The following is a 17,458-nucleotide window of genomic DNA, read 5'->3' as shown; positions in this document are numbered from 1 at the left end:
ATCGATACCAAATTGTGGCATCCATGATATATGATCTAAAACCACCAATGTCTGGTTTTGTCCCAACAATTTTACATTTAAATATATAATAACGTGTCAATAATAACATAGTATTATGTAATGGTCTAGCATTGTATACATCCCCCAAAATACATGTTACTGCCCTTAACGTCAAAGTATCACCTGTAATGAAAGAAAACCATTCATTGACTGATGTCCAAAATAATAAAATACATATCTACAGTCCCAAAATAAATGAAAGTAGTCTTCCTCAACTTCTCCACAAAAAGAACACAGGGGGGAATCAATTAAGCCCCACAAGCACAACAACCTGTTTGAAGGCAATATTTTCATATTAATTTTATATTGAAAATAGCGTAATTTGGCATCGGTAGTAATAGAAAAGGGAGCAAGATAAATATTTTTCCAAGGTAAAGGGGTGTTCAAAATGTCCAGCCAATACTGCTGTATAACTGAGGGGGTTAAATCAGGAAATTCCTCATGGCAATACCAAAGGTAAATATTTTTATTAACCTTAGTTCCTGACAGCCAGATATTGTTATGCATGTTTGGCATACAGACCATAACATGTTTTGACATGTTAGATTCAACAATACTGCGCTTCCAAATAGATGGAATTGCTGATAATAACTGTCGATATTCAAATTGAGTACATATATTCCCGTAGTTTGATACCAAATCTTGAAACGTGTAAAATGTACAGTCTGCATTCAAAAGATCATTAATAAATATTATACCGTGTTGTATAAAACGTTTCCAAGCAACAGTCGTGTTGTCAATAAGAATATTAGAATTATAACATATTAGTTCTTGAGGTATATTTTCTATGTTACTTGCACTCTTGCAACCATGCTGAAATTATATCTTTTAAAAAACTTGATCGAAAAGGGTCGAACTTAAATAGGTCTGGTTTGCATCCATGTACTCTTGACTATTAGCACCAGGTGACGGCTAGGATAAAAAAAAATTTCAAAATTCAAAACCCACTTCAGTTTGAGTAGCAAAGCTGTAACAGTAAAACTATATGCATGTGTCACAGACTAGAAATCATTTGAGCATTGTCAGTGTATGAATGAATAGTAAGGAAATCTTCTCAATAAATGAATGTACTGGTATATGATCAGTCTAGGATAGTGCATTATGGGAGAAGTCAATGCAGCAATGGTGTCAGGTGGGGTTGGTAAAGAACAACATTTTCTACAAATAACAAGTTCTTGTCACAGACAATGTTTGAAATGAAATTGGCCCAGGCATGACTGTGAAAGAAAAATGGGAGACGAATATGCATACAAATTAACATGCCTATAATGTAGGTATGCCATTAAATCTTGTCTTTGTAACTATTTTCATCAACAAAAACTGTGCACAAAATGTTTAACAACATGGCCACCGGTTGATCAGTTTGAATCAAATCACAAAGCAAAGTGATGTTCATATTAGGTTCGAACAAAATCGGCACAGGCATACTTGAGAAAACCTTTTGACACGTTCAAATTTTGTGATTTAATTTATTTTGACGAAAATAATCACAAATCGGCTAAATTTCATTGAAAACAAAAAATAACCTATAACGTCAACCCATTATATTTTGCTTTTATACCAAAATTAAACCAAATAAAAACAGACAAAATGCTTGTAAAAATAGAAATCAAAGAAAGCTTAGAAAGAACTCCCATGTGCTGAGAGTATTGGAGACACATTAAATATAATTCGAAATTACTTAGCTGAAAACTAATTATGCAAATCAGAAAATTAATATGACCAGATTTGAGTGTAAAACTAATGAGGTCTGCGCAATGTAACAGAAAATCTATGTCTCCAAGTTTAATTGAAATGTGATTAGAACCAAAAAATTATGAATTATTATGCTTATTAGGGAATTAATATGAACAGATTTTTACCCCAAACTAATTAGGTTTGTACATTGTCCTAGAGCATCTTTATACTAAGTTTCATTGAAATGGAATAATTAGTACCGTGAAAACTCCAAAATTTCGACCCCTCTAAAAATTCGATCGCCTATTTATTTGCCGGGTTTCGGTGTTTTATTTACCTCCAAATTTTCGATTCCACTAAAAATTGCCGACTCATTCTTATTCGAAAATTGCGACCAGTTTTAGTTTTCCCACAAACGAAAAAAAAAAACGATGTGAGCGTTCAAACGGGACCTTCCTCGAAGGCATGAATCCGGGTTTCTGATTGACTGAGAGATTTTTATTTTATTGGTAACGAAAATATATTCTAAATAAACGAAGTTTGAAATAAAAACGAACACAAAAATCTCGGCATGCTGCGTTTCTGAATTGTTGATTATTACTGTACTCAGTAGTGATTATAATAATGTACACAAAATAAATTTGTTGAATGGTTATGAAATACAAATAAAAGTCAACTTAGTTTCATCGTAAGCGAATGATTCCGGTCTCGTATAAACGTTTGATGCTGTAGGATATCCGCCATGTTCTCTTAGGTCAAATCGCTAATTAACCAATCAAAAAGCTGGATGATGCCAACGTGTTCAAATTACCATAGCTTATTTAAATATGTTAATGTTATTGAACGCAATGCGGAAGAGATTGGTGTTGTAGTACGATGTTTTGGCTTGGATTTTGATGCGAAAACGGCATGATTTTTTTTAAATAAAAAAATTAGTTGTTTTTAAAAAATAAACTGGTCATCTGAAGAATAATTTAACATTGTTCACAGTGATAACAGCTCATTCTCGAAAGGAAGCTTACCCGCTCACGCTAGGCTAGTCACGATAAAAATCATACACGTGTACTCTTGAATAGACAAACGTCAATGACTACGGTAAAACTTAGACTCTATTTTAGCCGGCAGGATTGATTGAAATGTCCGAAAAATGACGCCAAAATACACCTTAAAAGTCCCATTTTATTTTCTTAAATCCCATTTTATTTTTTAATCCAAGGGCGAATTTACGGCAGAATTTGGTCCCTCAAATAAGGGACACGTGAGCTTTGATTCTAACCGGATACATTGCACTGGGTCGGGGAGATCGTTTGCTAAACTTCCATGTATCTTTTGTCCAATGGGTACCTGTACTTCGAACATTCGCAAGTTTTTCTAGGTAGTGCGAGACAGCTTTGTCTTTTGACCTATTAGTTTTGTGCTGACCTCTTCTCCGCGTCTTGATGTTTTGTTTTGCATGTCATAATACTCACTGATTGATGACTTTGTTTAGATTTTGAGTTACAACTCGGCCACGACCTTTGCTTTTACCGTGAAACATGAGGAAGTTTACGTCAATTGACGGACATTGCATTTTTAAAAACTAATGAAGCACACTATCATCCCCATTTTTTCATTTGCTGATTTCTATTCTGAAAAATTCGACCGTCCGAAAATGTACCTTAATTTTGACTCTAAAAACACGTCACATATCTAACACCAATTATTTAAAACCGGTCGAAATTTTGGAGTTTTTACGGTACTTTAGATATCAGTGTGAAAGCTTAAAATTGGTTAATTATGCAAATTAGGTAATTAATATGTACAGATTTTAACCCGCAATTATTCAGGTCTGTCTATTGTCCTACAGCATCCATGTACATTCATTGATATGTGATGTATAGTACCTGAGATATCAGTGTGAAAGTTGGTTAATTATGCAAATTAGGTGATTAATATGCACAAATATTTACCGGAAACTAATTGGGTCTGCATAATTCTAGATTCATGGAAATGTGATGATTAGTACTTTAGATATCAGTAGAAAAGCTGAAAATTAATTATGCAAATTAGGTAATTAATATGCACAATTATTTACCCTAAAACTAATCAGGTCTCTGCATAGTCCTAAAGGATCTATGTACCAAGTTTCATTGAAATGCGATGATTAGTACTTGAGATACCCGTGGAAAAGCTGAAAATTAACTAATTATGCAAATTAGGTGATTAATATGCACAAATATTTATCGAAAACAATCAATCTCTGCATAGTCCTTGAGTATGTAAGTACCAAGTTTCATTGAAATGTAATGCTAACTACTTATATCAAATGCTGAAAATTAATTAATTATGCAAATTAGGTAATTAATATGTACTGATATTACCATAAAAACTATCAGGTCTGTGCAGTGTCATATGACATCTATGTACCAAGTTTCATTGAAATGTGATGATTAGTACTTGAGATATCAGTGGAAAAACCGAAAATTGACTAATCATTATGCAAATTAGGTAATTAGTGTCCACGGATTATTACCAAAAACTAATCAAAACCTAGCATTAGTTCAGAGCATCTATGTACCAAGTTTCATCAAAATCCAATGAGTGGTTGTTTAGATATCAGTGGAACAGTCATGGAACCACTAAAAAATAGCTAATTATCATGCAAATTAGGTAATTAATATGCACGGATTTTTACCAAAAATTAATCAAATCTGCGCATATGTTCAGAGCATCTATGTACCAAGTTTCATCAAAATCCAATGAGTGGTTCTTTAGATATCAGTGGAACAGTCATAGAACAGCTAAAAATTAGCTAATTATCATGCAAATTAGGTAATTAACGAGCATGGATTTTTACCAAAACCTAATCAAATCTGCGCATTGGCCCAGAGCATCTATGCACCAAGTTTCATCAAAAACCGATGTATGGTTCTTGAGATAGCAGTGGAACAGTCGGACACACATACACACACACACACATACACACATACACACATACACACATACACACATACACACATACACACACACATACAGACACACTAACTGCAAAGACTCCCATTTTGTGCTTCGCACATGGGAGTCAAAAATGGCTGCCAGCTGGTCTTTTGAATCAAATCCAGTGCATCAGTAACCTATCATCAGTAACATCATAAAAGTGAAAATGTTTCCCAACATCTTTAAATTTGATCAAAATTCAAATTTAAAATGTTGAGTTTGGGTGCATTTTAAGACTAAAATGGCCACCAGTCAGTCAGATGTCAACACAACGAATAAATTAATTGATGTGCATACAATAAGGTCTCAGCAAAAGCAAACTGGCTATCAACAGACTTTGCCTTTTCATAAAAATTTCTATAAATAATTACAACTTACATTTGTATTCTTCATAGTATTTGCCTAAGTTACAAATATGAGACTATTGCACTTTGTATCCCCCATTCCTAACCCTAACTCTAACACTCACTCCCAGTTACCCAATTTATTTATATGTCCCCTCTAGATAACTATAGATGTCCTTAGGAGGGGCATGTACAATGAAATGGGGAGTGCTGGAGGGTAGGGGTAGGGGTAGGGGTAGGGTTAGGGTTAGGGATGAAGGGCACAAAAGGAACTCTTTCCGCACTCAGACCCTATTGTACGTCTCCCATTATGATTTGCTTTCATACCAACTTTGAACAACATCGGTCCAGCCATGTCAGGTGAAAAGAAGTCAGAAACACACACACAGACAGAACTGAAAACACAAGTTCCTCTTTTAACAGGAACTTAGAAATGCCCAATGTAGTTTAATACCAAACACCCATAAAAAATGTCTAAGCCATACACCATACATGTTTTCTATTGAAAGTTTCCATCAATCAATAATTATGTACATGTAAGACTCAATTATGTAAACCAAAAACAATGATAATTTGTTCGCTTTTACTTAATATGGCCTGTGAATGACCGTAATTTTTTTTCATTTTTTTTCAAATTTTTAACCATCAGTTTATTTTTCGCATTTGTTGCCTGAGACTAAAACACAGACAGCAATGAACCAAGAAAAAAGGTGCAGTTATTAATAGCTAGTTTAATGAGCCACAATATTTTTACAGACCAGAAAAGGGCTGCCCTTTTTGAACTGATGCAAAAGTATCGTAAATCAACTTGTATTGTCTGACCTACAACATGTAATAGTCTGTGTTGTGAATCCAATTGGGTCTTGAAGGCCTACTTAGATCGCAGTGAAGCGACTGCTCTGTTAAAAACAACATCACAATCCACACCCAAAAATTAACAGCTTGCAATGTGTAATAATGACTAATTACTCCCTGATATTATTTAAACAATGTATATAATTATGGCGTAATTAACCAACCTACAGTGAGTGCATTGCGTACAAATCTAACAGTAAATTAACAATGTGTGACAAGAGACAACATTTTATTTCATATTTTACCACGCAATAGCAATGACAATATTTAACGCATACATCTTCAGAGTATACATATTTAATTGGCTTAAATAGTCAGTATGCAAATCAATTTGAAAGGTATGCAAAATTTTTGCCAAAATATGTAAAAAAAATTAGAAAAAAGGCGCATCACAATTTGTGTTCACATTTATAACTGGTAATATTAAATCTCTTGTTTGGCCTACCCGGTGGGAAGATTTGTTTTTCGTTCACTGTAAATCTGTTTTTGACACGAACTCAATTATTATGCAAAGAAGATAACAGAGCAAGATTCTGAGATTTCCTTGACACGTAAAATAATAGTAAAACGCTCTGATACTGACAAAACTTACTGATTTTTTTGATTGATAATAAATAAATTTACCTATAAATTTTTTCATGAATTCATACAGTGTCGTCATATTTTTATTCAACTTTGAATCATAATCCTGAATTGCAAATTATCATACATCTGAAAACAATAGAATTCACCTTTTCATAAAACAGCATACAACCGTGTTTGAAAGTGTTACAGATGCGTTTGAATGTCTTCTTTAATTAGAAAATGTGTGTCACAAATACTTTTCACTGGCTGATATATCTCACTAAATTATTAAGACGTGCAGGAAAAGATGTATAATCACAAGGATACGGCAAAGTATGAACTTAGGCGATTTGGGAACACATAAACCTCTGCTACTAATCGGTTTATACAACCATCATAATGCCTTCATGCATACCATATTCATGATATTTAATATATAATATTCATTTGATATTATTATTCATTTGATATCCATATATTCATATGATATTCATGCAAGATTCATACGATATTCGAAAATATTCTCATAACTTCATAAAATGATATATGTAAGTAAAGAAAGTGACAATAAATAAGACAGCAAGGCAGTACATGAAAACGAATGACGGCTCACTTGACATGACAGTCTCTAACAACATTATATATTGCCACAGATATCATAGAATGTTTTATGATGCAAATAAATGAGTGCAACATGCTTCCGGACTGCTTATAGCTGTGAGGTAACACATATGGTGAATATACCGGAATATACCGTGATATGAATCACCCCCCCCCCCCCGGCAACACAGAAAACCCTTGGGTCAAATTTTTAATGAGGAGTTTACAGCATCAGTGATCGATCTGCTGCACATATCTCCTTGCAAGGATAAAATAAATGTGTTAAGCTTTGCAAACCACATGTGTAGCATGACTTTAAATATAAATAAACTGGTTGTGTTTCAATTCTTCATATAGAGTTCTATGTACTACCACCATAATTAACATCTACCCCGGTAGCAACATGTTTGTATCAGCAAACTACCGGTAGTCCATGACACCCCAATTGCTTTAATCTGCATATAATCTTGTATACAATGTATAGCAATATGCAGACATATTCACAAAGTATCAGCAATTTCTAAGAACTTTCATAAAAACTGTCTGAATCATTCTCAAATTCAAACCAGCTACAAAACCCCAAAACACATTAAGTGGATATACACATTATTGCAATCTGTTTTTATTGATAACCATGATTTTTAGTAAAATTATAGAATTCATATACTATTCAATTTTATCAACAATTGACCTACTGATAACTTCACTGTTCTACTGACAACATTTTTTGAACTACAGCAATGTCAAACGCTATTACTGATAACTTCACTGTTCTACTGACAACATTTTTTGAACTACAGCAATGTCAAACGCTATTACTGATAACTTCACTGTTCTACTGACAACATTTTTTGAACTACAGCAATGTCAAACGCTATTACTGATAACTTCACTGTTCTACTGACAACATTTTTTGAACTACAGCAATGTCAAACGCTATTACTTATAACTTCACTGTTCTACTGACAACATTTTTTGAACTACAGCAATGTCAAACGCTATTACTGATAACTTCACTGTTCTACTGACAACATTTTTTGAACTACAGCAATGTCAAACGCTATTACTGATAACTTCACTGTTCTACTGACAACATTTTTTGAACTACAGCAATGTCAAACGCTATTACTGATAACTTCACTGTTCTACTGACAACATTTTTTGAACTACAGCAATGTCAAACGCTATTACTGATAACTTCACTGTTCTACTGACAACATTTTTTGAACTACAGCAATGTCAAACGCTATTACTGATAACTTCACTGTTCTACTGACAACATTTTTTGAACTACAGCAATGTCAAACGCTATTACTGATAACTTCACTGTTCTACTGACAACATTTTTTGAACTACAGCAATGTCAAACGCTATTACTGATAACTTCACTGTTCTACTGACAACATTTTTTGAACTACAGCAATGTCAAACGCTATTACTGATAACTTCACTGTTCTACTGACAACATTTTTTGAACTACAGCAATGTCAAACGCTATTACTGATAACTTCACTGTTCTACTGACAACATTTTTTGAACTACAGCAATGTCAAACGCTATTACTGATAACTTCACTGTTCTACTGACAACATTTTTTGAACTACAGCAATGTCAAACGCTATTACTGATAACTTCACTGTTCTACTGACAACATTTTTTGAACTACAGCAATGTCAAACGCTATTACTGATAACTTCACTGTTCTACTGACAACATTTTTTGAACTACAGCAATGTCAAACGCTATTACTGATAACTTCACTGTTCTACTGACAACATTTTTTGAACTACAGCAATGTCAAACGCTATTACTGATAACTTCACTGTTCTACTGACAACATTTTTTGAACTACAGCAATGTCAAACGCTATTACTGATAACTTCACTGTTCTACTGACAACATTTTTTGAACTACAGCAATGTCAAACGCTATTACTGATAACTTCACTGTTCTACTGACAACATTTTTTGAACTACAGCAATGTCAAACGCTATTACTGATAACTTCACTGTTCTACTGACAACATTTTTTGAACTACAGCAATGTCAAACGCTATTACTGATAACTTCACTGTTCTACTGACAACATTTTTTGAACTACAGCAATGTCAAACGCTATTACTGATAACTTCACTGTTCTACTGACAACATTTTTTGAACTACAGCAATGTCAAACGCTATTACTGATAACTTCACTGTTCTACTGACAACATTTTTTGAACTACAGCAATGTCAAACGCTATTACTGATAACTTCACTGTTCTACTGACAACATTTTTTGAACTACAGCAATGTCAAACGCTATTACTGATAACTTCACTGTTCTACTGACAACATTTTTTGAACTACAGCAATGTCAAACGCTATTACTGATAACTTCACTGTTCTACTGACAACATTTTTTGAACTACAGCAATGTCAAACGCTATTACTGATAACTTCACTGTTCTACTGACAACATTTTTTGAACTACAGCAATGTCAAACGCTATTACTGATAACTTCACTGTTCTACTGACAACATTTTTTGAACTACAGCAATGTCAAACGCTATTACTGATAACTTCACTGTTCTACTGACAACATTTTTTGAACTACAGCAATGTCAAACGCTATTACTGATAACTTCACTGTTCTACTGACAACATTTTTTGAACTACAGCAATGTCAAACGCTACTACTGATAACTTCACTGTTCTACTGACAACATTTTTTGAACTACAGCAATGTCAAACGCTACTACTGATAACTTCACTGTTCTACTGACAACATTTTTTGAACTACAGCAATGTCAAACGCTATTACTGATAACTTCACTGTTCTACTGACAACATTTTTTGAACTACAGCAATGTCAAACGCTATTACTGATAACTTCACTGTTCTACTGACAACATTTTTTGAACTACAGCAATGTCAAACGCTATTACTGATAACTTCACTGTTCTACTGACAACATTTTTTGAACTACAGCAATGTCAAACGCTATTACTGTTAAGGTCAATTTGACATTTCATGGTTAACAAAATTGCCATCATTTGGATACACTGAAAATATGGCATACAACTCAATAATACTATCAAATATATCACATAACGTCATATTTTTGCTTATTTCGCTGACAACTATAAATAGAATTCACAATTAAATAAATTTAAAATCTTGTGAATATATCTGCAACATCAATCCTGCTACAATTAAACCCAGTGAATATTTGTCCGTTCCAGGGTAAACATAAAAAATAGCATCAAATTTTTGAAAATAATATATACTATATGTGAAATAAACACGTTAACAGTCAATTTGGTTCAAAAAACAATTCATCTAATACTACAAGTTTTGTTTATTTTAAATACTAATTGTCATCACCGTGACATACTATTTTCACCTCAAAAAAAGGAGGCTTCACAACTACCAACAGTGTTCATATTTAATTTTCCTTTCTAATCTTATAAGCCCCAAGGCTTAATATTTTATAAGATTTCATTAAAAAGAAAAAACACGTGGATTATGATATCATGATAAAAACAAAAGCTTCACTGTGAAATAGCCGCTATGTAACACAAATACACGTATGATGGCATTTTGCTCAATAATTCCGTACATTTTCTCTTTTCTCATAATTTCCATCCATGGGCGTGTCAAGTAGTATGTGATGACTACATGTATGCATGATGAACTCAAGCATAAGTTGTTGTTTTTTCAATGTAAAACATTGTTATATTTATCTGTGAACTGAGAGCTGACTATCGAAACAAAATTGATTCTAAAATGTAATACAAATTTAATTTACCATTACGGTAATATTTTGTCATGTGCTAATATTATAAGTTCGTTAGTACAAATTCATGAAAAGTCGTAGGTTACCCCAAATACCAAGCAATGAAATAAAGAAATCAAAATTAGTACAGCGATCACAATGTTGTATTCTAAACAACTCTTCTGTCTAGTAGAAAGAAAATATTCTCCTAATGTTAGCTATAAACATAAAAAAATAAATTCTTCAATGAAAATGTGAACACAATTTTTTGTGATCTGATAATTTGTACGAATTCATGAGGACGACAAAAAAGAGACTGTGAAAAAAAATTATCCAAATTTCCATGATTACCCTGACTCACAAAATTCCCTTCGCCAAATTGATTGAGTGCTTAATCCATGTGGTAATAAATGGTGATGCCATGACACAAGTCAATGATTTAATAGCAATGTTGACTTGGTCATTGTGTTGACTAATTACTTAACAGAATTCAATTACACTATGGTGGAGTTTTCCTCTAGCACTTTTCAGTTTGATTTTAAAATTAGATTCATTTACAAAATACGTAGGACATGTTTATTTAGTTGTGGCAGGGCTAAACTTGGCTTCTTGTTCAACCTTTAATGTATTCTTGATTGATTAGAGTTCAAAGGGCATACTAAAATACATGAATCATGGAGTCTACATGTAGTAAAATAACCTTCAACTATTTTTTTTTACATATATCTTGTTATTATTTTAAAACTCTGTTTTGCTGTACGTATCATATGTAAGTCTTTTTACACAGTTATTATTATGATTATTACTATCAACTTTCTAAACTCAAATCATACGCCAACAGATTAGTCTAATTTTATGTGACTATCATAGAATGATTTCAAAAAAATGGTTCTATTAACAATTTCCAGTACAGGTTGTGCAAATTGTTATATGACTTTTCACCCTCTTTCAGACTGTAAATATGTTGATTGATAAAACCTATACCCAGCGCAATGTGACGTCATGTGCCAACCAGCATGCAACTGTCTGATAATAAATGTCACTCAATGATCATCACTAGCTCACTAGCTGTTGCGACATCGTTGTCCACAATTCGTTAAAATTAACAGGAACACAGGCATATCTGAATATACTAGTAACAGCAGTGATCAATCATGTGTTATCTTATTTTCGGGTGCGAATGATCGGTTCACGCGAACCAGTAACTGCACATGCACCATAATGTAAACAAGTGTGACAGCCCATAATGTATAAGACATCTAACATTCACAGTAAACTTAGGTGGTCCCTACTACTGACAATTCATTTAAAACTAGGTGGCCTCCAACAAGGAAAACTGCCGAAAATAAATATATCAGTGGTAGGTTCCAGTAAAAACACACATCTAGGAGGCCTCCCTACCAGTGATGTTTCAAAAATCATTAGGAAGCCACCCAACAGTGATATATTGATATATTTCACAATTAACTACCGAGTGGGTGGGTGTTTTTTTTTTTTATTTTACCTAAAGACAAAGAGTGAAAGTGGCAGTGTTTTGATTACAACAAAATATTGATTACAAGTGCATAATGTCCCATATACACACCGGACCAATACATACCACAATTTATTCAACAATACAACGCTGACTAGAAATAGTACAGCAGTATGGTACCAACAATGACAATTAGAAATGACCAACAGATAGTACTTGTTTTCATAAACTTGATAAATTTTGACAGTTAAGCAAGTAAATAAATAAATTTACAATAATTACTAAATTTTTCAAGCTTTGGAAAATGAATGTTTTTAATGTACTATTTCCCTTTTGCGATAACTTAGTCTCACTTTCAAGTGCAGCACAGCATTACTGGTAATTAATCATATTGCAGTGTTACTTTTTGAGAATGCACAGAATGCAAAAACATTTTATTTTACTCGCACCAAGGACAGTTTTAGATGAATTTATCTGTATAGACACCCGTACTTAACTGCCATAAAGAAAAATTGATTTCACTGAACTGTCAAAAAGTCGCCACATGCATGCATAGAGTTTGTAATAAATCATGATAATTTCAAAGTGTTAATGATCAAACACGACTTCCAATGCATGATATGTTCAGGATTATTACATCATATGCATTTCTGAGATTGACAGAAAATTTAAACTTGATTCCTGTTGTAGGTGGCAATGGCATTGTAATGACATTCCCATAACTTCGTCCACTACAGATGTTAAGGTATTGCTTGGGTGTCTCAGAGTCACAATCAAAGTCAATAAAGTCAGTTATTTTCACAGCAGCAGGATTAGAATCTTACGTAGATATAAGTGGAATGTCGCATAAATTCTTGACATTAGTGGAGTGGCATACAGCGAGTAGAATGTAACAAAATTTAAGCATTAGTGAAGTGCCGTATAGCCAGTGAAACACTGCATAGATTCTAGGCATTAGTGAAGTGCCGTATAGCCAGTGAAACACTGCATAGATTCTAGGCATTAGTGAAGTGCCGTATAGCCAGTGAAACACTGCATAGATTCTAGGCATTAGTGAAGTGCAGTATAGCTTGTGAAACACTGCATAGATTCTAGGCATTAGTGAAGTGCCCTATAGCCAGTGAAATACTGCATAGATTCTAGGCATTAGTGAAGTGCCGCATAGCCAGTGAAACACTGCATAGATTCTAGGCATTAGTGAAGAGGCATATATAGAACGCTGCATAGATTCTAGACATTAGCAGAGTGGCATATATAGAACGCTGCATAGATTCTAGACATTAGCAGAGTGGCATATATAGAACGCTGCATAGATTCTAGATATTAGCAGAGTGGCATATATATAACGCTGCATAGATTCTAGATATTAGCAGAGTGGCATATATAAAACACTGCATAGATTCTAGACATTAGCAGAGTGGCATATAGAAAGTGCATAGATTCTAGACATTAGCAGAGTGGCATATATAGAACGCTGCATAGATTCTAGACATTAGCAGAGTGGCATATATAGAACACTGCATGGATTCTAGACATTAGCAGAGTGGCATATATAGAACACTGCATAGATTCTAGACATTAGCGGAGTGACATATATAGAACGCTGCATAGATTCTAGATATTAGCAGAGTGGCATATATAGAACATTGCATAGATTCTAGACCTTAGCGAAGAGGCATATATAGAACGCTGCATAGATTCTAGACATTAGCGGAGTGACATATATAGAACGCTGCATAGATTCTAGACATTAGCAGAGTGCATATATAGAATACTGCATAGATTCTAGACATTAGCAGAGTGACATATATAGAACGCTGCATAGATTCTAGACATTAGCAGAGTGGCATATATAGAACACTGCATAGATTCTAGACATTAGCGGAGTGACATATATAGAACGCTGCATAGATTCTAGATATTAGCAGAGTGGCATATATAGAACACTGCATAGATTCTAGACATTAGCGAAGAGGCATATATAGAACGCTGCATAGATTCTAGACATTAGCGGAGTGACATATATAGAACGCTGCATAGATTCTAGACATTAGCAGAGTGCATATATAGAATACTGTATAGATTCTAGACATTAGCAGAGTGACATATATAGAATGCTGCATAGATTCTAGACATTAGCAGAGTGGCATATATAGAACACTGCATAGATTCTAGACATTAGCAGAGTGGCATATATAGAACACGGCATAGATTCTAGACATTAGCAGAGTGACATATATAGAACACTGCATAGATTCTAGACATAAGCAGAGTGGCATATATAGAACACGGCATAGATTCTAGACATTAGCGGAGTGACATATATAGAACGCTGCATAGATTCTAAACATTAGCAGAGTGGCATATATACCGTAAAAAACTCCAAAATTTTGACCGGTTTTAAATAATTTGGGTTAGAAATGTAACGTGTTTTTAGAGTCAAAATTAAGGTGCATTTTCGGGCAGTCGAATTTTTCAGAATAGCAAAACATCAAGACGCGAAGAAGAGGTCAGCACAAAACTAATAGGTCAAAAAAGAAGGCTGTCTCGCACTACCTAGGAAAACTTGCGAATGTTCGAAGTACAGATACCCATTGGACAAAAGATACATGGAAGTTTAGCAAACTATCTCCCCGACCCAGTACAATGTATCCGGTTAGAATCAAAGCTCACGTATCCCTTATTTGAGGGACCAGATTCTGCCGTAAATTCGCCATTGGATTAAAAAATAAAATGGGACTTTTAAGGTGTATTTTGGAGTCATTTTTCGGACATTTCAATCATTCCTGACGGCTAAAATAGTCTAAGTTTTACCGTAGTCATTGACGTCTATTCAAGAGTATGATTTTTATCGTGTCGTTTCGACAATGAGCTGTTATCACTGTACACAATGTTAAATTATTCTTCAAATGCCCAGTTTATTTTTTAAAAACAACTAATTTTTTGATTTAAAAAAAAATCATGCCGTTTTTGCATCAAAATCCAAGCCAAAAGATCGTACTACAACATCAATCTCTTCTGCATTGCGTTCAATAACATTAACATATTTAAATAAGCTATAATTTGAACACGTTGGCATCATCCAGCTTTTTGATTGGTTAATTAGCAATTTGACCTATTTTACCTAAGAGAACATGGCAGATATCCTACAGCATCGAACGTTTATACGAGACCGGAATCATTCGCTTACGATGAAACTAAGTTGACTTTTATTTGTATTTCATAACAATTCAACAAATTTATTTTGTGTACATTATTATAATCACTACCCTAATCAACAATTCAGAAACGCAGCATGACCGGATTTTGCAACCATGATCATTTGCTTCTATGTAGAAGATGTGTGTTGTGTTCGTTTTTATTTGAAACTTCGTTTAAAATATACTTTCGTTACCAATAAAATAAAAATCTCTCAGTCAATCAGAAACCCGGATTCATGCCTTCGGGGAAAGTCCCGTTTGGACGCTCACATCATGTGTTTTTTCGTTTGGGGGAAAACCAAAGCTGGTCGCAATTTTTGAATAGGAATGAGTCGGCAATTTTTAGCGGAGACGAAAATTTGGAGGTAAATAAAATACAGAACCCCGGCAAATAATCAGGTGTTTGAATTTTTAGAGGGGTCGAAATTTTGGAGTTTTTACGGTAGAACACCGCATAGATTCTAGACATAAGCAGAGATTCTAGCTGTAGGTAGTGATGTATAGCAGGTGAAACCCCGCATAGTTTTGTGTTCTGTTCAATGTACATTTGTAAACTGATTTGATCAACACAATCACTATAGCAACATAAAACCTTTTAAAAGTGAAGCGAAGTCATTAGCCAATTCAAGGCTATATTTTTCAATTCAATCTCTTTGAACACTATTGTATCTCTATTAGAAGTACCATACCAGATCTTACTGATCCAGTGAATCACATTGCAAACAGTGACATTTAGTATCATGTTCAAATACGTAGATTAGTATCATCAGTAATTTCTTTATAAATGGCAGCACAAATTAATTAATTCTGTCAAAAAACAAAAATCGTAAAATCTGTATTAGAAGCCGCATTCCTAATAGAAGCCTCACCCATTTTTTTGAACAATTGAGACCCAAAAATTCATCATTTCTCATACGTGTAGATGCTCTAATAGAAGCCGCATCCTCTCTGTTGTATTGTACCATTTTAACAGAAGCCAAGGCTTCTAATACAGATTTTACAGTATTCTTTGAATGCCATAATGTTTTCGCCAAAATTTTGCTCAATTTCAAGTTTTTTTCTATAATATAATTATGCATGTTTATTTTGTGAATTGTGACAAAAGTTGACATTGGTGTTCAAAGGTTAAGCACACAATGTTAGTTATAGATTTCAAGTTCAAACACATTCATTAAGTGATAATAATTCATATAAAATTGAGTGTTCTGCAGGTTAAAAACATGCAATCATAGTGTATATACTAAGATTCTTACCAAGTAAGGAAAAGTAGGCAATAATAAAGCGAATTTCTAATTTATCTTGAATTGCCTGTATCATGCCAAGGAATGGTGGAATTATAAATGCCAAGTTGCTAACAGTATTCCCTACAGAAAGAAAAAAACAGAAAACAGTTAAAAATTGTATTCATGGATGTATAAATTGAGAATACAGCATTTGTTTTATCAGAGCTGCACCTAAAAATTGCATTTCCACACATCTCTGTTATTTACGGTATGTAAACAAATGTGTGATACTACCGAGGTGGGGGAGGAGGAGGGGGGGGGGGGTAATAGAGTAATTAGAGTACAAATAGGTAATTGAATTTGATACCTCCAATAACGGAATGGTTTCCGTGTCATCACCTTAGGTCACATCCCCATAGTGTTTAAATAGAAAGAATACCTTTTAAAAGGTTTTCAAATTTCTGAGAAAAGGAATCAGCACACAAATTTGCAAATTGAATGCGTTTTTCTCGAAACTCAACATTATGCTGAGCCATTTATTCATAATTTGATGTCGCATGCAGATTATGATCACAAGCTTTTCAAGTGAATTCATTTCTGAAATTACTGAATATGACGACTGAGAAAAACTGATCTCAAACCTTGCGAATATGAAAGCCCAATATTAGTAAGCGTCAAATTTGCCTAAGGGTTATTCAGAGACCGAATTTTATATTCTCTATCATTAT

The 17,458-nt window shown here is 33.8% G+C and overlaps 1 protein-coding gene across 1 annotated transcript in view; it reads right to left on the bottom strand.

The window, feature by feature from the left end:
* LOC144345227 (alkaline ceramidase 3-like) overlaps positions 1–17,458 on the bottom strand; it is a 53,722-nt gene that overhangs the window by 32,719 nt on the left and 3,545 nt on the right. The window contains exon 2 of the mRNA XM_085500294.1: positions 16,761–16,871. Coding sequence (XP_085356420.1) covers positions 16,761–16,871 — 111 coding nt within the window. The remainder of the gene's footprint in view (positions 1–16,760; positions 16,872–17,458) is intronic.

This window comes from Saccoglossus kowalevskii, chromosome 1, assembly GCF_978046115.1.
Source record: "Saccoglossus kowalevskii chromosome 1, keSacKowa6.1, whole genome shotgun sequence".
Lineage (NCBI taxonomy): Eukaryota > Metazoa > Hemichordata > Enteropneusta > Harrimaniidae > Saccoglossus > Saccoglossus kowalevskii.
This window is presented reverse-complemented; position numbering and strand designations above follow the sequence as displayed.